The sequence below is a fragment of the Symsagittifera roscoffensis genome, chromosome 5 (assembly GCF_963678635.1).
Source record: "Symsagittifera roscoffensis chromosome 5, txSymRosc1.1, whole genome shotgun sequence".
Lineage (NCBI taxonomy): Eukaryota > Metazoa > Xenacoelomorpha > Acoela > Convolutidae > Symsagittifera > Symsagittifera roscoffensis.
The window spans coordinates 53,613,661-53,635,943 of NC_087066.1; the positions used below are offsets into that span (position 1 = coordinate 53,613,661).

At 36.1% G+C, this 22,283-nt stretch overlaps 1 protein-coding gene across 1 annotated transcript in view; it reads right to left on the reverse strand.

The window, feature by feature from the left end:
* Nucleotides 1-22,283, reverse strand: part of LOC134846236 (dynein axonemal heavy chain 3-like) — a 174,034-nt gene that overhangs the window by 136,417 nt on the left and 15,334 nt on the right. The window contains exons 12-30 of the mRNA XM_063863505.1: nucleotides 21,930-22,060; nucleotides 21,048-21,243; nucleotides 20,020-20,223; nucleotides 16,084-16,233; nucleotides 15,394-15,497; nucleotides 12,807-13,011; nucleotides 12,036-12,239; nucleotides 11,527-11,657; nucleotides 10,167-10,362; nucleotides 8,751-8,945; nucleotides 8,402-8,590; nucleotides 7,362-7,691; nucleotides 6,584-6,723; nucleotides 6,161-6,190; nucleotides 5,649-5,739; nucleotides 3,402-3,564; nucleotides 2,719-2,855; nucleotides 1,895-2,047; nucleotides 1,313-1,451 (exon numbers count right to left, since the gene is read on the reverse strand). Of these exons, the coding sequence (XP_063719575.1) occupies nucleotides 1,313-1,451; nucleotides 1,895-2,047; nucleotides 2,719-2,855; nucleotides 3,402-3,564; nucleotides 5,649-5,739; nucleotides 6,161-6,190; nucleotides 6,584-6,723; nucleotides 7,362-7,691; nucleotides 8,402-8,590; nucleotides 8,751-8,945; nucleotides 10,167-10,362; nucleotides 11,527-11,657; nucleotides 12,036-12,239; nucleotides 12,807-13,011; nucleotides 15,394-15,497; nucleotides 16,084-16,233; nucleotides 20,020-20,223; nucleotides 21,048-21,243; nucleotides 21,930-22,060 (3,088 nt within the window). The remainder of the gene's footprint in view (nucleotides 1-1,312; nucleotides 1,452-1,894; nucleotides 2,048-2,718; nucleotides 2,856-3,401; nucleotides 3,565-5,648; nucleotides 5,740-6,160; nucleotides 6,191-6,583; nucleotides 6,724-7,361; nucleotides 7,692-8,401; nucleotides 8,591-8,750; nucleotides 8,946-10,166; nucleotides 10,363-11,526; nucleotides 11,658-12,035; nucleotides 12,240-12,806; nucleotides 13,012-15,393; nucleotides 15,498-16,083; nucleotides 16,234-20,019; nucleotides 20,224-21,047; nucleotides 21,244-21,929; nucleotides 22,061-22,283) is intronic.

The following is a 22,283-nucleotide window of genomic DNA, read 5'->3' on the forward strand; positions in this document are numbered from 1 at the left end:
GTTGATCCGGGTTACGAAGCAGTATTAAGACAACCGTGTATGCAATAATTGTTCATAATGGTTTTTTATGGTCTATTTCGATAAAAGTCTTAAAAGTTTAAAATAATTGGCTCTTTTCCAGTCCCCCCCTTTCAAATTCAATTTTGAAAAGTCTATTTAACGTCGTCATAATGCATAATGTCATAAGAGCCAAATAATTGATTATAATGGATTATTAATCGATTATAAAACTAAAAAATTAGAAATCAATTTAATCCAATATAATCGATTATATTCGATTGTAATGGATTAAATGGATTATATTAGTTTAAAGTGGATTATAATATATTGTTATAATTAAGAATTTGGATTTTCCAAAAGCTTGAAAGCAAATATTCAAAACTTGAACGTTGCAATCGCTAAATTGTGTTTTACAACTTGTCTTCCCTCCCCCTAATTCCTTCACACTTATTCCCACTATTCTTACTTTTTTCACTTACCACCACCTCCCCTCCCCCACCACTTACCCTTTACTTAAATTTACCGTAAAAAACGTGAAAAAAACTAAAAACGCGTGCCCCTTACTCCTTAAAACACTCACACACCTTTAACAATGGAGGGGAGGTGTGTGTGTGTGTGTGTGGGATATGATAGGTGTGGAGGGTAGTTGGGATGAGGGTAGGTGGGGGCTTGAGTCTAGGTGGGTGGGGGTAAATTGTGGGTGAGTTTAGGCGGGTGGCTTAAGTGGAGGTGGGTAGGTGGGATGGGGTGGGTTAACGTAGACGGGAGTGGGGGTAGGTGCGAATAAATGTGGGGGATGAGTGTTATATTTCACTTTTTGTAAAATTTAACTAAAGGTGAGTAAGTTTACAAATCAAGTAGTCTGTGAGTACTGCAGAAAAAGCTGTAAATTTTGCAGAAAAATAGGAACAAATTATAGAGATTATAATTCATTATAAATAATTATAACGGATTTCAAATGGATTATAATCGATCTAATTTCTCTAACAATAATGGGTTATAATGGATTTTAATCGATTGCGTGGTGCCAAAGTGTAATTATAATCGATTATTATGCCAACATTTTTGACCATTTTTGTCCATTATAATCAATTATTGTCCATGGAACCTCACTGCAATTAAGCAGACAAATACTGTATTAATCAATCAGAATCGAGTAAGGAAGAAATTATAATTAATAGTTATTTATTTTGTAAGTAGGCTTTCTCATCTCGATTCTGATTGGGTAAAACAGTATTTGTCTGCTTTCTGACGAGTATGAATACGCGGTTATCGAAATACAGACCGCACTCCCTTGATCCGTGTGACTAACCGTGTACATCTATCACGATGAGTGACTCTAGGGTGATGCGGGCCATAGTGTTGAGTCTGCCTCTGACCATGGTCACTATGGCCTCTATCTGTTTGGTCAGCTTGTCATGGTACCACTTCAGTCTATTCTGCTCCAGAGCCTGCATTGGCATAAATTATCAATAATATCTCTTTTTAATTTATGGATAAGATGCTAACTTTACTTTTTTTATGCTGATTTGTAAAACTCAATTCTGCATGTCAATGTTTCTGTCACCAAATTTCTAATCGACAACTCTTTTGTCAGTTTTGTCAGCTTTCCCCGTTTGGCGGTTTTCTTGCATAATTATTACCGCCAACCAACACTAGTATTTTACAAACGCTGGGGCAGCTTGTTGCTAAAAAAACACGATTTGTTGGGCCAAATTTTTTCTGAACGTCTTTTTTTTCAAATTTCTTTGTTGAGCCAGCCAATTGCATTGTTCAGCAATGTTAAACTTTTGAGGAGTTTCATTGTTTTCGGCAGCACTCTTCTCAAAAGATGTACAGAAAATGTACTCTAACTGGACAGAAAATGGACTCCAAATGAGATATTTGAACTAGCCTTGACAGCCTCGGCAGTCCAATGTATCTGTGAAGCAGACAACACAATCTGGCCAGGCCACCTCATCACCCACTGAGTCCTGTCGCAATTGGCATAGGATATGGTACTCTTCCTCATCACACTCTGAAGACTCTTCTGCATCTCAGTCTGCACCTAAACAACCACGCAGAAACTAATGAACTCAAGTTGGCTTGAATAAAGATTAAGATTAAGTTGGCTTGGTTCAGATTAAGAAACAGAGGGTTGGTGGTTCAATTCTCGGTAAAACCTCAGAAAAAAACAACTGGCCCAAAAAAGAAGATTGCATTCACAATGTTTGCCGCTATTTCATGCTTTTAAAAACATAATTATGTCCAGCAATTACTTAATTAACTTTAAGTTCGTTTAAAAGTGAAATCTTTCTTAAATAAATCAAAAAGAGAATAAAGTATGTTTTGCAATATTTTGCAACATTCTTGCAAATGAGGATTATCTTGCAATATCTTGCAAGAATCTTGCAAGATATTTTAAAGAGATACATCCTCTTTAAAAGAATCTTGCAAAATGACCTCTCTAGATCAACTAGGGTTGACATCTAGCCAGATCAAGTTAACATCCCTCCCCCACTCCCCTCCCAAAAGAGACCAAGTTAAGATGCTCCACCCCAGCGCTTAATTTAATTTCAATGAGAAATAAATTCTTTCTTTCTTTCTTGCTAAGCGCTGCATGTTAAATGCTCGCTTCTGATTGGATGAAAAATCCCAACTTAGAACCAAGTTAACATCCTCCTCCCTAAACGTGTTGGGGGGGGGGGGGGGGAGTTGTGTTAAATTGGTACAACTAACCTCCAGGAGCCATTTCTCGACGAGTCCCTTTGACCTCCTGGTGTCGATTGAGGTGGACATTGACACCCTCTCTCCCTCGCTGGACTCAATGGCAGTGATCACAGTGCCGTCATTGTCGAAGCCAAGTCTGGTTATACCTACACAAATGCATGCGGCAAAAATAAGTTATTATACAGATAATTTATTTAAACTAAATATAACTAACTAAAATATAAACTAAATATTTAAACTAATTAAACTAATGTATATTAGTTTAAATTAGTTTAAACCTTTACACTAATTTAAACTAATATACATTATTATATAATATTATACAATATTATATATACTAATATACAATATATACAATGAAATATAACACAATAAAACTACTTATACTAATTTTGGCTTGGTTTTCGAATCTTTAGACATCATTGCACTAAGTCAATTTAGACAGTCAGCTCCAGAAATTTTCTTCAGGCTACAAAAACGATTAAACTGAGCAAATAAACAAAAATTCCTCAGCGCTTATTGTTGCTCGTCTCTTTTTTCCAATTTAATTAATAAATTTTCCAATTAAACAAAAGTTATTGATACATTTTACTAGAAAAACAAAAAAGATCAGATAGTTTCGAAACTAGCGAAATCACATGAAAAAATTAATGTTTTCGTTTTTTTTTTCAATTTCGGGAGTAAGTTGGTACCTTCGAAGCACTTCTTGAGGTGAGGCTGGACTCTAGCTGGATCTTGGGTCTCCGAGAGAATCTCGAGCAGCTCGTCGTTTGAGAGGAAGAAAAAGCGAGGGAAGTAGAGTCGCTTCTCCTCCAGATATTTATTCAGACCTTTCTGGATTTGCTCAAGCAACATCTATACAAAATTTCAAGAAATGAACTATAAATTTGGAATCAATTTAGTCATTTTTTCATTCCATATGAAATTAACCAATATTTGAGATTTTTTCTCAAAATATTATCATCACCAGTGTCTCCTCGCCGCAGTTTTGATGTCAGTTGTTCAACATTTATCATGATCCATGTTTACATTTTGAACTTCAGTTCAAGGCGCGGTATCTTTTATGCTTTTTCCGAGTATTATAATGGAAGTTTGGCTAGCGGACTAAATCCCCCTGGATAAAATTCCCCGGATAAAATCCCACCGGATATAATCCTTCAGGACTAAATCCCCCAAGAACAAAATCTCGCATTAGTTGTTTCGAAATCCCCGAAATTAGCGTTAGGCAAAAATGCAACTTGCAAAACTAAATTACACTTGGTCGCCAACATTAGAGCTAATATTAAAGTAGAAGAATTAACAAAAGTAATCCATAAATAGAATTAATTTCAAAAGACAAATACACAGCGATAGATTTTTGAAATTCAAACTCCTTGAGACTGTACATGTTATGCGCTTTATACGCCCAGATTTATCTTCCTTCCGCGCGTAAACTTTTTCCAAACTGCAACAGCGGCAAAATAAAGGCCTGCAAGACTTGTCGTCTTTGTCTGGTTTTGATTAGTTTCCAGATATCTTGTAACATGAACTCAAAACTATAGTGAAATCTTTCATGAGCAATGTTTGTTCTCGGTAGGTCGTCAATTGTGCGGAAACAGACATTCCTCGTGTCGTAGTGGAGTTTGGCCTGCCTTCGTAAGGCAATTCCGCTTTTCTATGATACAAAAGTATCCTCAAAGTATTTTTTGATGTTTCCTGGGATCTGATAGAACTCCTCCACCTGCAATGGCGGTGCAAAAGCAAGTGCAGCCAAGAGGCATATGAAAAAAAAAGAAATCTTTGTCCTCCCGATATTGAATAGATTAACCGAAGTCACGAATTTTTTGGAGACAGCCTGAAAAAAATGAAAGAAACCCTCATTTTTTCGGTTTCTGAGAAGTTCTCCACCACGGAGTTTATTGTATCCTTTTCAAAGTCCGTCATGACAGAAACTGCTACTTTTACGTCTGACTTTAGATTGAACCAGAGTGCATTGTATTGTCTTGCCCAATGTCTGGGTGAAGTACGTACATGCAGGGAAACGTTCTGCAGACCCTGCATATATGTAGACAGATATACTGTGTAGATTTGGTTGAAGTTTTCCGGACAGCTCTCCATCAAAAGTTCCATCGATAAACCAGTGTCCACAACTGCTGATAACAACCACTGAACCACTGAACCACTGAAATTTCTAGAAGAAGGTCTTTTTCATTTAGTGTCTGCATATGCTTCACTGGTAGCTCAAAAGTTGAGATGGGTAGGTGACATCTGTTTTCATGGCGAAATCTTCTGATTCCCCTTTTGACGTTCAGGACTAGGTTCTGAACGTTGAGCAAAATTCAGGTGTCGCGTGTACTAAAGCAAAAAAAAACTACTTTATTCTCGGAGGCCTCTGTGCAGGTCACTGCATCCTCTTTGATTTTCGCTTTGATTGCATATATTTCCATTAATGGGTAACCGGGTCCGTGCGATTGTTCATGTGCTGACTGTCTTTTTGATCTCCAAGTTTTGGCTCGGCATTGCATCGTTGATCTCTTGAGTTCACATTCCCATTGGACTGGTTTGGTTAACTTTCGTTTCTTATAGTATGCGTAATTGTTGTATATGGCTTCTGGCGACAATGCATACGAGGAATAACGCCATTTAAAGTTTAGAAAAAATCATTGTTCTGACTTCATTGAGTGATCAACGGCATTTCTAAATAATGGATAGATTTTTGATTTTGGTTTTAATAATAGATTTTTGTATACCTTTAATTGTCATCTCTAAGTTATCAACGACCCCTCATAAAAAACCTCATGTGCGAAGTAAACATACAGTCATAATCTTTGTACTTTTTTACTAACTCCCCCATCAGTGGGGGAGGGGTGGGGATGTTTTGCAATAAATGGATAAAAGGAAAGTTTAAAAGATCCGATTCATGTATGAATTTAGAGTTGAGTTCCGATTTTGATTCTTACCTCGCTTTCAGATAAGTCCTCGAGCATCCTGGGTATTGCCAACACTTTCAGAGCGGAGTTGTCAAACTTCGAAGAGCTCATTATACGGAGCCTACAAAAAATATCATGCATTTTTCAAATTTAAGAAAACTTATCGCAAGAGGTCTTATCGCAATGAATGAATGACGAAACATGAACCATCTAGTATCGATGTTGAAATTCAAACTTTCAAGTTCTTGGTTTTGACAATTTCTACTGATAGCATAAGTAAGCATGGTTTCTACATATGGTTAAAACAAATCCAAAAGACAAAGCACTTTTATCTGGAGTCGGTACAGAAAAAGAGCCGATATGGAACAGTCAAAGGAACAATATTCAACGTTAAGACATTAAAATTAAACTCATGACTGACAAAACATGTACTTAAAAAACATCACACTTACTAATTAAAATATGCGTGATTGTTTTAATCTACAGATGACTAAGCTGATATCTACTGATTCGAAATCAAAATAATGAACTGAAGAACGTACAAAACACTGTTGATCTTCTCCCAGCCGTCCCTTGAAACATAAACAGAGTTAGACAAGGTTAGCCGGTTGCTGTGCTCAGAATGTTCCGACCATAGTTGTACAAAAAATAAAACAAAAAAGTCGCTACGAGGCCAAACTGTGCTTTTTGGAAATATAAGCGGATTCCGCAACAAGGACACTCCCTTTGTTCTTCTTTTAATTTTTCTTTTCCTTTGATCTTTCCGACACAAATTTAAAATGTTTAAAGACTTGTCTCTGGAATTCAGGAACATACAGACACAAAATTGTGAGCCTATCCAGTGCACAGCTTGGCCTCGTAATTGTTTTTTTTTTTTTTTCAAATTAGTGTAGTTATTTTCGGCGTGGTGTGATAAAAAGTGCTGAAAAAAAAGCCAGAGCTGAAAAGAAAACCAGAATTCTTACCATGCGTTGTGAACGTTTTCGAATTGGCCGCCCTCTAGCGGGATTTGTCTTCGAATGTCCTCTGATCCAAAAATGGGTTCCAGATATAGCCAGCTACTCTGCACACTCAGCCACGTCTCAAGAATACCTTTCATGCGGTGCTGAAAAATAAATCACTCTTATATCGTTACAAGAATTCCAGGTTTTTCATAAAACAACCGAACGAGTGTTTTGAAAATTAAGATCATTTATCCACGAGGGATAGTACCAACGTACGAGGACCAACATACGAGAAAGTGAAGTCCGGTTGCTATTTTTTCGAAAATTTTCAGAAAAATTGCATCCAAATTGAAGGTTTTTTAAGGTTTCACCAAAGTTACTCATGAATCAAAGTTTTCCTCGTACATTTTTTTGGTTAGGGTCAAACATTTTAAAACATATTCAGATTCGAATTTTATCAGAAATTAGTTTTTCAGAATTTCCTGGAAGTTTCTTTTAAATTTTGTAATTGATAACAAACTGATGACAATTTTTGAAACAGCAGATTAAAAAAAAAACATTTTTTGAGCATTTTTTTTTGGAAAATTTCGAGAAAAACCGCGTTTTTTTTTTGGCGCACCATCTCCCTTAAAATTAGAACATATTGGTGCCGAAGGCGCCTTTAGAAAAGTTTGACGGTCGGTCGGCCAAAAATTGATTTTTTTTAAAGTACCAAAGAGGGGACCTTTTTGGTCGGCATGGGGTCGAATCCCCCCGCCCCCACCCTAAATCCGCCCCTAGATGACATTATGGATCTTACAAGAGTGACGTCCCACTGCATGATTTCGTCTTCAAATGGTCCAATGAACGGAGATCCCTTCATAGTTGCACTCTTCACAATATGATCATCAAGCAGCACTTGGATATCATCTATCGAGTTCAAAATGGGAATGCCAGTATCCTTGTAAGAGGTGAAGGCAAACTCCATGCTCTCCCACTGTTTCTTCATCTTTTCCAGCGCCTTCTCAACCGCGTATTCTTTGGATGCCTGGGAGCTGATTGCGTTCAGGTCTTCCAGGTGTTTTTCCAGGCCCATTTGAAGGTATTCATTCAGAGGAGTGTCCTTCTTTGGTGCCAAGTCAATTCCAACCTGAAAAATTCAGGAGCTAATTTACCAAAAATAAAAAAAAAATGTACTTTTTTGCGTTCAGTAAACAATTTTTTTTAAAATAAAAAGTCCATATTTATATTTTGAAGATTTTTTGTTTGGACAAAAAAACAATCAGTGTCATAGATATTTTTCAGCTTCTACAAATCTTTGGTTTTAAAGTGAACCCAAATCAGGGCCTTATCATAGAACTAATTTGGGCTAATTTGGTTGAAAATTTGTGTCAGTTGTAACAAAAAAGCAAGTGGCAACGTTTTCATGATACAACAATTTTCCATTTTATTGATCCTTCAAATACCCCTGCACTATAAAAATAAGACTCCTAGCTAATTTTTAAAACTTTTCGGAAATTTATCTGAGCCTACTTAAAGCTACCTTTATTTTCTAAGCCAATGATTTATCTTAGGATCTTTTAAGATAGACTTTAGCCAAAATTTATTCCTTAACTTTTCCTTGCCCTAGTCACCTAAGGCAATTTCAACTCAAACTTTTTAGGTTGTGATTTCCTCAGCATTTCTTGATTGTGGTTTTTCACTTTTCGCCGTAGCCGCTCCGGTCCCACCTTGAGGAGGCGGATGACACTGGGACCCATCCAACCGTGACCGAAGTGGGATTCGAACCTACTACCCTCGGGTTGAGAGGCGCTTGTCTTACCCCGCTCGGTCACGGCTATTCTGTAAAGTGTGTTTTACCTTTTTGGTCATCTGTGCCCAATGTCTGCCCTTGAGACCTGGGTTTCCAAGTGCCTGCAGCAGGGGCATGTTGACCTTGAACTTTTCCAGTCTGCCCTTGATGGAGACGGCCGCCCTCATCGGACCAATGAAGTCTGGGTGGGCGAAGATTTTGGTGAGACGGTAGCTGTTCTTCCACAGCTGCTGGACCTGGAGCAAGGAAAAAAACTTCTATTAGCAAAGTCAAAACAATCAGATACTCGATCAAACAACTGATTTGGAAAAATTTTACAAAAAAAATCAATTCGTTTTTGGTTTTCGAACCCTCAGTCTTTCTGGCAAGAGTGAATCCCCCGATGAATATGCATACCTCTTCGTCGACTACTTCGGCGTTGACGTTGAGTATGGGTCCGTTCATCCACTTGTCGTAGTAGTTGGAGAAGGACATGGCAGTGGTCCACAGTCTCTCGTAGGGGTCCTTCTGGTTCACGATGTCCATGATGATGCCATAGGACGTCTGCATCCCAGTTTCCAGCAACAACTCCTCCTTGTTGATCTGCTCTTTCTGATAAAAACAAAACAAAAAATATATTTCAAATAAATTAAAATTAATTGTAACTTTTAAGTTCAAGGCATCAAGCAGTGAATTCCACTACGAAAAAAGATGAAAGCAAAAAATTGTCCGTTTTGGAATCCACGAAAAAAAAATATTTTTCTTTGTTTTGGGTTTCTCGTAAAAGATTTTTAGGACACGATCTTGCCAAGTAACTTTGAGATATCGTCATTTGTGAGTGGAGGGGACAATTCTCGTTAAAGAAATTAAGAAAAAGAGAAATTTTGAAAATTTCCAACCAAAACGAGTTCATTAGCATAATTAGAAACTATGCTTTAGACACTTCTTTGGACCCTTGGCCAATTTAGAGACGTTTCCAATTCGGAAACAACCGTAATAACTCATTTCAGATAACTCATCTCAGCGGCGGATCTAGGATTTTCAAAAAACCTTTTTTTTTAGGTCGACCAGTTTGATTTTCCGAGCTCTCCCAAAATACTAAGAAAACCCTGGTTTGGACAATTTTTCGGTGCCGCAGGCAAAATTGTGGAAAAGAGGCCAAAAAGCGTTTTTGGGCCGTTTTGGAAAATGTTGACCAAAAAATCGCGCTTTTTCGGCGCGCGATCCCCCCTCACAATTGGCGCCAAAGGCGCCTTTAGAAATGTTTTGCGTCCGTCACCAAATATGGATATCTCAAAATAGTACAAAGAAAGGCAGGGGTCGGCAGAGGTTCGAATCCTTGAGGGGGGGGGGGGGCGTCCGCCCCTGTGGTATCTATAGAGCATTTTATGAAGTCTATACCAAGTCTTACAAATGACTAAATGTTTTTTCCAAAACATCAAGAAAAAATTACAGTTTTAAGTTCGCTGAATAGTTAACATAATTCAAAATAGACACTTTCTGTTCTTTGTTTCGGCTTGGCATTGTGGCCAGTGGGATCTTAAGGTGTGAATTCTTCTGGAAGGTTTTCAAATGGCAAGGAATATTTTTCAGTTAACCACAAAATTAACAGCTCCACTAACTCTTTACTGAAAAATGCCAAACTCAATGTCTACAAACTTCCAAAAAATCAGCTTCTCAAACAATTAAAAAATATAGCTTAATTAGAAGTAGAGGTTTTTTCTGCTGATATGAGATTACAAAAAAAAATTAAACGATAAAAAATATTTTTTCATTTTTTTTGTAATTAAAAAATCGGCGCAATTTTGCCCAAAAGATGGTGAACGTTCATACCTCTTCCTCGTATTGTTTCACGCTTTCGTCTATCTGCTGGAGTTCGGACACGTATCTCTCCGCCTCTCCCATCCTCTCCTTGGACCGGAAGTCCTTCACTTGCTGCAGAGTGGCATTCAACCGGGCTGTGAAGTCTTTCTGCTGCGAACGCAGTTTATCCAGAGCAGCATCTCTCTCCTTCATTATGCGCAGCTCACTAAGCAGAAAGAGGGCTACCAACTCATTTAGCAGACCTTTCGTGTTTTTGACATTTTATTGTTCCGGCCATTGAAAATGGGGAGGAACTTTGTGCTCGGGTGTGTTTCAGTTTTTTTTTGTTTTCCACGCAAAATCAGGTACCAGAAATAATCATCGGAATGGGTCGAGTGATACATCATTTTAAAGCCCTTTCAATTTTGATTCGAACGACATTAAAAAAATTGTCAGTGTTGAAAAAAAGGTCTGAAATTTTTGATTTTTGGTCTAATTTCGAGCTAATAAGGTGACCGTGCAGGCTTTTGCAATAGATTATTTTAGCTTAATTTAAGCAGTGAAAACTTAGTTTTACTCTATTTAAGGTAGTTTTTGGAGTTTTTTAACGCAATTTTGAGAATCAAAAGTTTGAAAATTCAAAAAATTTCTGCAAAAAAAATGAAAAATTTTTGAAAATTTTTCAAACTTTCAAGTTCCTTTTCGTTTTTTTTATTAATTTTTCTTCAAAAACTGTTTTCGAATAGACCTATTTTACTATGACGCTCAAATATGCCTAAATTCTGTTTTTTCGTTTAGGCCTTTTTATGAGAACATGCCGAAAAAAACGACACCAATTTGAAAAACTTGTATTGTATTTTTTTAAGACTGGTCGGAACATTCTGTGCTACTTGAGCAGTAACCGAGTATCTTTGTTTACTTTTTTCCGCCAGATACATACAATGATTTAATTCAATTATCTAGGGAAGATTTAAAGTTATTCAAATCTTACATAAGAAAAACTTGAAAAAAGCTTGAAATTAATGCTGTTTTAATTTTACTTTCGCGAAATGAAATTTCAGTAAGCAACAAAGCCTAATTTTTTATCCCTGTAATTTTTCATGGAGCTTTATGACAACGCAACGAAACCTGCAATTGCAAGTTCCATGAAAGAAACAGTTTTCAATAATATGAGTCATAAATATATAGCTCAATCTTCGGCAGCTAACTCTGTTTGACCGAGGAACAAAAATGGGGAATCAAGCGTAAAATTGATAGCATGACGGACTACTGAGGGTAGTTTGATTTTTGCACGTTTTTTTTAACAAAGGAGACTTCGTTTCATCTTCTCGTCTTTTTGTGCAAGTCGTGACAAAGATGCACCGAAAATTTCACGGTTTGCCGTTCGCACCTGTTTCGGACTATGGGCAGTATGCGTTCTGGCCAGCTGAATGAAGTTGCATTCAAAATGAGGTCATCTTTGGACAGGAAAGTATGTTCCAGCAGAAACATCAGGTTGAACCCAGAAGCTTCCAGCTCATCCTGAAATCAATACGGTTATTATGATAAAAGCATTTATTTCACTTCATACTTTCGCCAGTTATTTTTAACTTTGAGTTTTTACTGATGCGCCTGAAAATTCGATAGTGAAATTAACTCTTTAACCTGCTTGTGTTTTTTTTTAAATCGAGAACCACCTCAAGATTGACAATACTTTCAAGGAATCTTCATTGGTGATATTTCATGTCTTTTTCATCGTCACGTTACTTCTCTCAAAATTGTAACCAAGACTTTGCGATCAAATAAATTTTGCGTTTGCTTCTCACTTCTAATATTTAGAAAATTAAAGGTACAGTCCTGTGCAATAAATATTTTGTTTCACGATAATAAAAATGGTTGCGAAGTACTGTTGGAACTGACCGAGAGTATGACCAGGTCTCGGATCCTGAGCTGTTCGCAGTAGTCCTGCTGTGCGACCAGATCCCTGGTGGTGGTCTTGACAGCCGTCACTTTCTCCACAATCTGGTCGAACTTGTGGCAGATGTCTCTATTCACCTGTCTGTTGGTCTCCGCCACAGTGTCCACCATCTTAGCAATCAGCTGATTCGCACGTGACACCAGCCACTGAAAACATCAACAGTGTTGGAGCATTTGGTTTAAAGGTCAATCAAACAAGGTCAAGTCCGAAGGTTACCTGAAAGGGCATTCTGAAACTGAATTAAACGATACCTCAGAAAAGCTAAACAGGGCTAAGTAACGTCCAGTTTAAGTTCCAACTATAGTGTTACGAAACCCTGATATAGTTTTACGAAACCCATTTTAAAATTATTTCAACAGATTAATAAGACTTTCATAAAATCTATTCAGTCTAATTTGCTGTTCCAGGATCGATTAAGCAGCTCAAGGTCACTGATATTGTCACCAATTTGGCCTTAATTTTACTACACGCCGTTAACTTCAGTTAACTTAGATATCAAGGTCAACTCAACTACTTTATTTCAATGCAGTTATAAGCGCATCGTAATATAATTTTTTTATTTAAGTCAATTACACGCATTGAAACTCATCTCGTTTATTTCTGTGCAGTCGACTACTCATCTCGTTTATTTCTGTGCAGTCGACTACTCATCTTGTTTATTTCTGTGCAGTCAACTACTCATCTCGTTTATTTCTGTGCAGTCGACTACTCACCTCGTTTATTTCTGTGCAGTCGACTAGAAAGAGACCCATAGGCACAGACACGAACGAACTCATGGCCTTGTTGGCCATACTCTTGAGACCATCTATCTCCTTCACATACCCACTCAAAGTCGGATCTCTCTTGATGAACCTCTGAACCTTTCCGTCAGTGTCTTTGGCCAGCAAGTACTTGAACCTCTCATACACCTCACGGAATCTATTCAAACGCACAAAAAGTTTCAAAATCTAGAAGAAATTTTTTTTAATGCATTTACTCAAGGATGTACTGGTATGCAAAGTAATCCAAGATTCTTACCTGTCGCGAGAATTTGGCAAAAACTTTTGAGTTTTTCTTTTCGTACGAAGTCTACAGTGCTGATTTTAAAATAACTGGACAAAAGAAACAAAATTTTAAATTTCAAAGAAGTTTTTCTCACATTGGGTTAAGATTGGACAAAAAGTGAAGAGAACTAAAGTTGTTTAGAATTTCACCAGAATTAATAAAATGTTTTCTGTGAAATTCTCAACCAAAAATTTAACCCAAAAATGGTTCGTTTTAGTTTTATTAATAAATCACTAATTATGCTGAAATTATTTTCTTAATTGATGAGAAAACTATATCACAAAATACCTCTAACTTTGTTAATTATCTAAAATTTTGCGCAAATATTTTAAAATTTGATTTAAAGCAAAGATTTTGAGTTTTAATTTTAAAAAATCACTCTTCTTCACTAACCATAAGTTGATTGTCAGATCTGAAACTCGTTATTTCAGTTCTTGTTGAGAAATTGAGAATTTCAGATCTGAAATTTGAAACTGAAATAGAAATTTTTAGATCTGAAATAACATTGAAAAACAAAATTTCAGATCTGAAATTATATTCGAGAAACTCTTTGTTAAATTATATTATATGCATTTCGAGCAAAAAATTGAGTTTTCAGTTTTTGCTGTTTATTCAATACGAAATTAAAATTACAATAAAAACCGGTACAAAAGTTTTAAAATAATTACCCAAACAGGTTTTTTTTGCAAAGTAAACTTCTTGTTCAACTGTTTTAAAAAGTTTCAAAGTTGTTAGAACACCTGTCAAACTTTTAATTTTCATGCGCTGCTGATGGGCTTCTGATGTTTATCTCATACTTTGGGAAGCCTATTGTAGCAATTTCTACATGTAGACTTTGATGAGTACCATCTAGCAGCTATCAGAAGCTATAAAATACAGAAAAATAGCAAAAATTCTGTCAGAATCCTTGATTTTTCTGATCTGATATTAATTAAAATTTATATCTCAAGTAAGATCTGAAGTAGATTTTTTCAGATCTGAAATAACCAAAAAAATAGTATAAAATCACCCTTAAAGTATACAAACACTTAAAGTATACAAACACTTAACATTCATATTTTAACACTTCGCAAACTATTTCAGATCTGAATTTTAGATCTCAATTAGAACATTTACTGGGTACGGGTTGTTAATTTTGCAATTTCAAATTTGGGTTATTTTTTCATTAAATTCTTTTCGGAAAATTTCATTGTGATTGAAGTTTCAAACTTTTTTATGATTGAGATTTCAATATTCTCCAATTCATTAGAAAACTCATTAGTATCAAACTATCATTATGATTAAAACTACAAAACGTCCAATTCATTACAAAAATTATTTCTCAGAAGAGTTAGAATATTATATCAGTCAGAAATGAAACAACAAGAGAATTAATTCAATCTATTTCTCAGTCAGATAGACAATTATTGTTTATAATGTTTGACCCGATTAACTTACTCTTGCCGAAATCTTGAAAAAAAAACTTGAGTTCGAAATATGCAACAAATCGACGAACACCAGCGAGAACAATCTTCAAGGCAATGATGACACACTGAAAAATGCATCGCAAATCGACTTACGCAAAGCTGTTGAGAAGGATTTAAGTAATTAGCATAATTTTTAGAAGAGTCCTAAAATTTGATCTTACAAAATTTAAAATATTATATCAGCAACGCTATATCTTTACCAAAAGGATGATATTCATTACTAGGTAAAATTTTCATATGCATAACTGTGATTTATTTCTTCATAGGGGGATATTCGTTACTAGGTATCCGAGGGGGATTTTCGTTACTAGGTACCCGAGGGGGGATATAGTTAAAGAGATCCTTGAATAAACCTTTCGAGCAGCACTCCTATAAGTTAACTCGCTAGAACAAAGTTAAAAGACGGCTGCGATTTCTGAAAATATTTTCCTTTCAGTTTTAAACCTCATAGGGAAAACCGTCCAACTACAATTCAAGGATCTCTTTAACTATATCCCGCCTCGGTAACCTAGTAATGAATATCCCCCCTATAAAAATAAATCAACGGTTATGCATATGAGAATTTTATACCTCGTAACGAATTTCACCCTTTTGCATTGGGGGGGGGGGGGGGGGGGGGGGGTATTGGATATAGTTAAAGAGATTCAAAATCAGTTTTTGCCTGTTAGAACCTGGCACAACTGTCAATTTGGGTTCAGTTGGGGTAAAATTATCTCAACCAGGTTTGGGTTCAATTCGGGTAAGATTATCTCAACTCGTTTTGGTTTCAATTGGGGTAAAATAATCTCACTTGATGGGTCCGGGCTCGTTCAGTTTAACAATCTGCCCGATTCTTTCTTTAGCCTCGACTACAGCATCCTCTTCCACGTTCACCGTCGGCAGAAATCTCTGGCCCTGAAAAAACAAGTCAAGACCATTTGTTCACCAGGAAAAAAGCAAACATTCGTCCGGCTCTTCAAGGAAAACCGCTGCTGTGCCACTGGTTAAGAATTACATCCGAACTTTTTGGTTATTTGTCTGGGCTGGGTAATTTTGCTTCAACCTCAAGCAACAAGCGCGAATCATGTCGGGCTTCTAAGCACCCCGACCGAATTTTTGGTTAATAGAAGGAGACTTGGCAACTTAGCCACCTCTACCGCAGGTTGAAGTTTATTGTTTTCAAACAGTTCAAGTAAGCTTGACGATTTTTTTTATAACTCACCCTTTAGCTAAGTATTATTTTCACGAGTCGAGATACTTCACCAAATTTGAAGCAAGATTTGAGCGGTTTGAGCGGTTTTTTGGACGATTGCGCTCAAAAACTTGTTTTAAAACGAGCGGTTTGAGCAAGTTTTGAGCGTTTTGAGCGGTTTTTCTCAAAAGTTTGAGCGGTTTTAATGCGATTTTTTTTTACAAAAACCGCACAAGATTGAAACAGTTTTTGAGGATTTATCTAGAAAAATCTAAATTCAGCTATTTAATCTGTAAAAACATATCTCACCTGTCCCTCGACAGGGTAGAATAGACTGTGTTCGACCCTGATGAGTCCCTCAGTGGCCAGAATCATGTGGTCCAGCAGGGTGCTCACAGTCTCAACTGTCTCGTCAAAAGTCGGGTTGAACTTAGTCGACTCGTTGTCCTCGTCCGGAATCTAAAAAACTTGTGCGCTCAGTATATCTTCTAATAAGCGAGATCAAAAAAATTCGGATCTCTTTAACGAAAATGGATTGCGAAAGCGAATTCCACAAAAATTGCACAAGCTTAACATTTGAATTAGTTGTTTACAGGAACCATTCTTCTTTACTCGGTACCGTAAAATGGGGAATGCAAAATTGTAAAAGAAGTTTCTTGTTGTTAGCAAATCATTAACAATCAATAATTAGGCTCTTTTTCCATACCCCCCCCCCCCCCCCACCTCACGCCAGTTTCAACTTATTAGTGTAACGAGTGGTTTTACGAGGTTGAGTATGAAGACCAAATATGTTTGCCGTGGCATTATTAGTCTGTATGTAAATTTTCATAACAATCGGACAATGTGGTCAACAAATATACATGTAAAAATTTGCAGGTGGGGGAAAAGGAAAAAGAGCCAATAATTAGCCTCATTTGAGTTGCTCGTGCAAAAAAAAAATGTTTTTACCCGTGCAAAAAAATATATGAAAAAAACGAGAAAAAAGTTGGGAGTATTAATTTATTCAATTTAAAAAATTTTGAGCCGTTTTTTTAAGCCGGGAGTATTAAAAAATTGTAAATACACTCTTGTCCATAAATGTTGATGCGTCCATATTTTTGCGCTATAAACGATAATAAAATGTTTCAGAATGGATCAAGACTGCAAGAGCTTCAATATGATTCATCACCGGATCACATCTGGCTCTTACTTGTGGTAGTTGATTCTGCTAAAACTCTAATTTCTGACTTTTTACTTCGCTGGAATACTATGATTAACAATCAGTGCCGCATCGAAAAAAATGAAATTCAAAGTAAGCTAGCAACAATGCTTTAAAAAACTGTTGTTTTGGAAAGTTCTATCAAATCAGAACATAGACTTTTTGGGAGCAAGAACTAGTTTAAAAAAATCTCTTGAATCATCAACAATGTGCTCCAATGGCATGCTCAAATTCTTAATTATTGAAAGTTGAAATTATATAAATACACTGCAGTGCTAACAAGGTACTGCAGTTACAATACACTTTAGAAGTTCCGTTCAGTGCACTATAAAAAAAATCCGTTATCACAATTGCCTATCATTTGAAAAATATTTGTCTGCGTATCGTTTGTCTGATAATAATTTGACCGCTTTTGTCTGATATCAAGTTGAATGCACATCGTGGAGTTTCTTGCTTTGCAAGCATTTTTCTTTGTAGCTGCAAAAGTTTTTGATTTATTACTGTAATTGTTAAACCAACTAGCGTTTACTTTGTTTATTTAATAAACATTTGAACATTTAATTCGGCCTAAATGGTTCCGTTTCTAAATATTTAAATTATATCGACAATTTTTTGATGGAATTATTTTCTTGAATAAAAATTTTATAACTGGTTTTTTGAAATTGTTCATTATTTTTTCACTTTTGTGGTTTTACTTTACTTGATAGTTTTGTGCCGAAAATTTCATATACTAAAATTTCATATAAAATATGTTGCGCCAAAAATCTGATTTATTTTGATAACTTACACTATTTCAATTCATGATTTCCTGCTCAAAATTTGATTTTAAGTGTTGGTTTTTCTGATTTTTTTGTAAGTTTTTGTGCTCAAAATTGAACTTGATTCGCTCATTTCGAACTCAACTTTCGTTTGGAGCTTTGAAAAGCTTGTTAATTCAGAATAATGAAAAACTATAAACCATTAAATATCGCTCATAAAAAAGTATACAGGCAATGAGTTTTCGGTGAGCTTTGGAATTCAAATTATCGTGAAAGTGTACGTTTGATTGGACGATTTTGAAACAAACAGTTGTTCATTTTTTAGCTCTAATTTTTGAATGGTTGTCAATGAGAAAACACCGAGTTTTTTTAAACACTCAGCGCTGTAACATTTTAAGGTTGAAACTAGTTCTGACTGGAATACTTCTGAATGATAGTCCATTCTGGGAACTTGAACAGAGCTCTTTTCTATTAAAAAAAAATTAACTCAACGGCTGGCACTTAAGATTGACTTTGGACTGATACCAACCGCCCGGGTTGACCTCCATACACCAAAAATGCTTATCATACAATTCCATACAACAAAAATCATTATCATACAAATCCATACATCCAGTGTATGGAGAAAATGCTTGTCATACAATTTGCATACTTTTTCGAAAAACAATAGAAAAAAATTAAACCATTTCTGCGGCTTTTTGGGAACAGTTGAACAGACTGGTGACAAAAAAACTAATTTAAAATATTTTTTTTTGAAAAAAGACCGTCCAACCTTTGGTGCTTTGAGTAACCAAGGTCTTTGTCACATGTATTTGGTTGCAAACACAACCCAAAATTTTTCAGAAAATAAATTTAGAAACAAAAAACAACTTTTTGGTTTATGGAGAAAACACCTATTATACAATTTCCATTTATGGGAAAATGTTTATTATAAAGTTTCATACAATTTTCTGTACGTATGGAATTGTATGAAATTGTATAAAAAGAAATTTTCCATTTATGAGAACTGTATGATGAGCATTTTTGGTCAACCCGGGCGTGTAGCCTCCGTTCAGGAATATTCATCAAGATCCTGTCTTTTTGAGTACAAGTTGATATCATCACAGCTGAAAGGGCTTTAATTTGATATATCAATCGACTTCATCTGAAGTATAGGTGTAAAAGATGGAGTTGGAACGAAAAGAGGCATCCGAAAAAATGCCTCCCGACTCTATTGTCAACACAGCCAAATCAAACAGTCTGGCTTATCATATTCGTAAAAAAAACTATTGAAACCGTTTTGGTTATTAAATAAGTCTGCTAATCAATTAACTAACTTTGATTACCTAAGACTGTCTCTGGAATCCAGGAACATACAGACACAAAATTGTGCGCCTATCCAGTGAACAGTTTGGCCTCGTAATGATTGACTTCCAGAAAAAATGGCAATTGAATTCGTTTAATTTGCCAATGAAAATAGAAACAAACAATTTCTTGCAGACAAATATCAAGTAAAAGGTTTCAATACGTTCTTTAAATGTCCGTTTCCCTGGCACCAAAGAAAGGTTTAAAAATACGGGCTTCTAATAAATGTACCATTTCAATGAACTCGTTTTAAAATTTAGATGGAAAGGTTTAGTTTAAACTAAGATGCCACAAATTTAAAATAGTGAGTAATAATGGCATCAAGGTTCGTTACAAGAGCTCAGTTGCCCAACAAATTGCGACCTCAAAAAAAATTGAAATCATGGACCAGGAAAAACAAGAAGAGTTTTGTAAAATAAATGCACCATAGTAATTCAGCTGAAATTGTTCACAAATCTGTCCACACCATTTATTGTCCAAAGTCAACCCGGGTTGAGAAAAATGCGTTTTAAATTTTAAGTTTTGGTTCTTTTTGTCATGATAATTTAAAACAGCACTGTACGAATAAATTGAATTACAAAGTACGCCAATTGTTGACAACAACCGTACCCTTGAACTATTGACTCGGTAAAATTTTATCAGATTTTTTTGCTAATTCAATCTTTTGACGCTAGCATATGTGTTGAAATGACCAAAAAATTATACTTCCAACGTCAAAAAGAGCAATTTAATTGGCCTAAATAACAATAAATGAATGATTTTAATTGTAAGTCTGTATTCGGTTTCTTCTAAAAGGATTTTTAAAAGTTTGGATCACACAAACTTCCAAAATCAATCCTGTCTGATGAGAAATCTGGTGATACCAAAAATTGCCCTGTTTGCCAAAAAATTGGTCAATTGCTCTGTTTTAGTTATTTTTGCCTTTGCGGATTTTTTCCAACTTACCATTGAAATGAGGAGTGGTGGATGCAGGTTTTTGTACCGCATGTTACTTGTCTCATACTCGCCCTCGTACTCGTTGCCATCACTGAATCCCTCTAGGAGGTTAAGGAGGTCCTCCATGGTCTTGAAGATTACAGACCTCAGTTGGGAGGAGAGGAGAGAAGCCACTGAGCAGAAGAAGTGCTCCATCTGGCGGCATCTCTGCTCCTGAAAAAAAAGATGTCTGCTCCTGAAAAAAAGATGTCGTGTAAAAGCGATAAATAAAAACAAACGTGGACGGATACATTTTCTGTTTTTTCTTAGTACTATTCACGCGGTTCTCAAAATTGGCCATTGCTCACAACCAGGCGCGGATCTAGGAGGAATTTCTCAAGGGGGCAGATTTTCCAAAAATTTCGGAAATTTTTCTTGACTTTTTTTAAGTCGACCAAATTGATTTTTTGTGCTCCTTCAATCATTATAAAGACCCTATATTGATCAAATTTTCTAGGCCGCATGCAAATTTTTTAAAAAAACAGGCCAAAAAAGGCGTTTTTGGGCTTTTTTTTGAAAATTTCGACCAAAAAATTGCGTTTTTTTCTGCTCGCGCTCCCCCCTCAGAACTAGTCTATATTGGCGCCGAAAGTACTCGCTCTTAGAACAAATTTAAGGTCAGTCATCCAAAAGTGGATATGTCGAAATAGTACAAAGGGGGGACCCTTTGGGTCAGCAGAGGATCGAATTCGTGAGGGAAAGGGAGGCGTGCGCCCGCGCCCCCCTAAATCCACTACTGCTCACAGCGGTACTGTTATTAGTAATAACTTTCCAATTGCCATTTTTTTGAAAACTCAGGTTGATTGAGTATCATGCAAGATCTGCTGCAAGAATCTGAAAAAAACTCAGAAAAAAGCTAAAAAATGCCTTTTGAAAGAATTCAACACAAATTTTGCAAATTCTTGTATAGATTGTCCTTTATTCCCGATTAGATATTTTATCTTCAGTGGGTAAATGTTTTGAAACCTGAAACTGATCCTTTTTCATGTTGTTTTAACCTTATCGCTGGACATCCACTTCTCGACCTCCTCCCTCATTCCGGATATGAGTTCGGACACCTTGGGAAGCCAGTCTCTTTGAAGGACTCTCCTCGCCTCAATGATACTCTTCTCCACCTCCGTCTTCAGCACTGTGATGTTCAGAGGCATCAACTCAGACAACTTGTTCACATCTATCAGTCGCAGACCAGAAAACCTACATTTGATTTTTCAATTCAGTTACATCATTTATTTGACTTTTTTTAAAAAGCACCAAAATACGAGATACTCAGCTGTTTACGGCTACGGCATATCTATCTTATTCAGGAATAGATCTAGCCTCTAAAAACAATTATTTTTCAAGTCAGATACTTATAATCATACATTGGTTAATAAATTGTTAGTTTACAGTGAAATTCGGCGTGGGAGTTATGCAAAAAAGCAAGAGATTTGACGCGCAGCATGGCACCTCCAAAAAAAAAAATAGCGTCACGCAGGTAAAGATAACTTTCAAGAGTACTTTAAAATTCTTGTCGACTTTTTAGTCGGCCGAATGTTTTGACCAATTCTACCTTTGAAAAATTCTTTCGGGTCGGTCAGCCAAATTCCTTTAATTAGTTCAAATAATAACCTTTAAGAATAGTTATACAAAAATTTTAAGCGATCTTTGGAAAAATTTTTCACAGAAGTGTTAAGTTTTTAAATCTACATTGTATATATTCTGTCAAAAAAACTGTAAGCCTTCCAATAGCCCTTAATAGATATCACTCTTTTGAGTAGAAAAATGCGTTAAAAAAAGTTTTTGAAGAAGAAAATACGGAGTGGTTTGAGAAAAAAAAACATGTCACACAAATGACAGTTTTATGCTGTAAGGTAAATCTTCAACCCAAAGAGAAGTCTAACTTTGTCTCCCACAGGTCCAAGATGACCCTGGCCACAGGGTGTGTGATGTAGAGCTCCTTTTCCATCCACAACTTGGTCTTTCGCACGCTGTTATGCCAAGGAAAGAAGAAACGACCTGCACTCTCGTCCTCCTAAGATCAACGAAACACAAATCATTTTTATCAAAAAAAAAAACGAAAATTGGATCAGGTCAACCCCCCAAAAAGGTACCGGTCCAAATGAATCGTCAACTGCCAACAACCATTGCAATTTTAAAACAAAAGTATGTATGCTTTTTACTGTTGGAATCACAACCGAAAGGGCTATAATATTATCTTTCACGGCCTTTTGTTGTTGCACCTGATTTAATCAGAA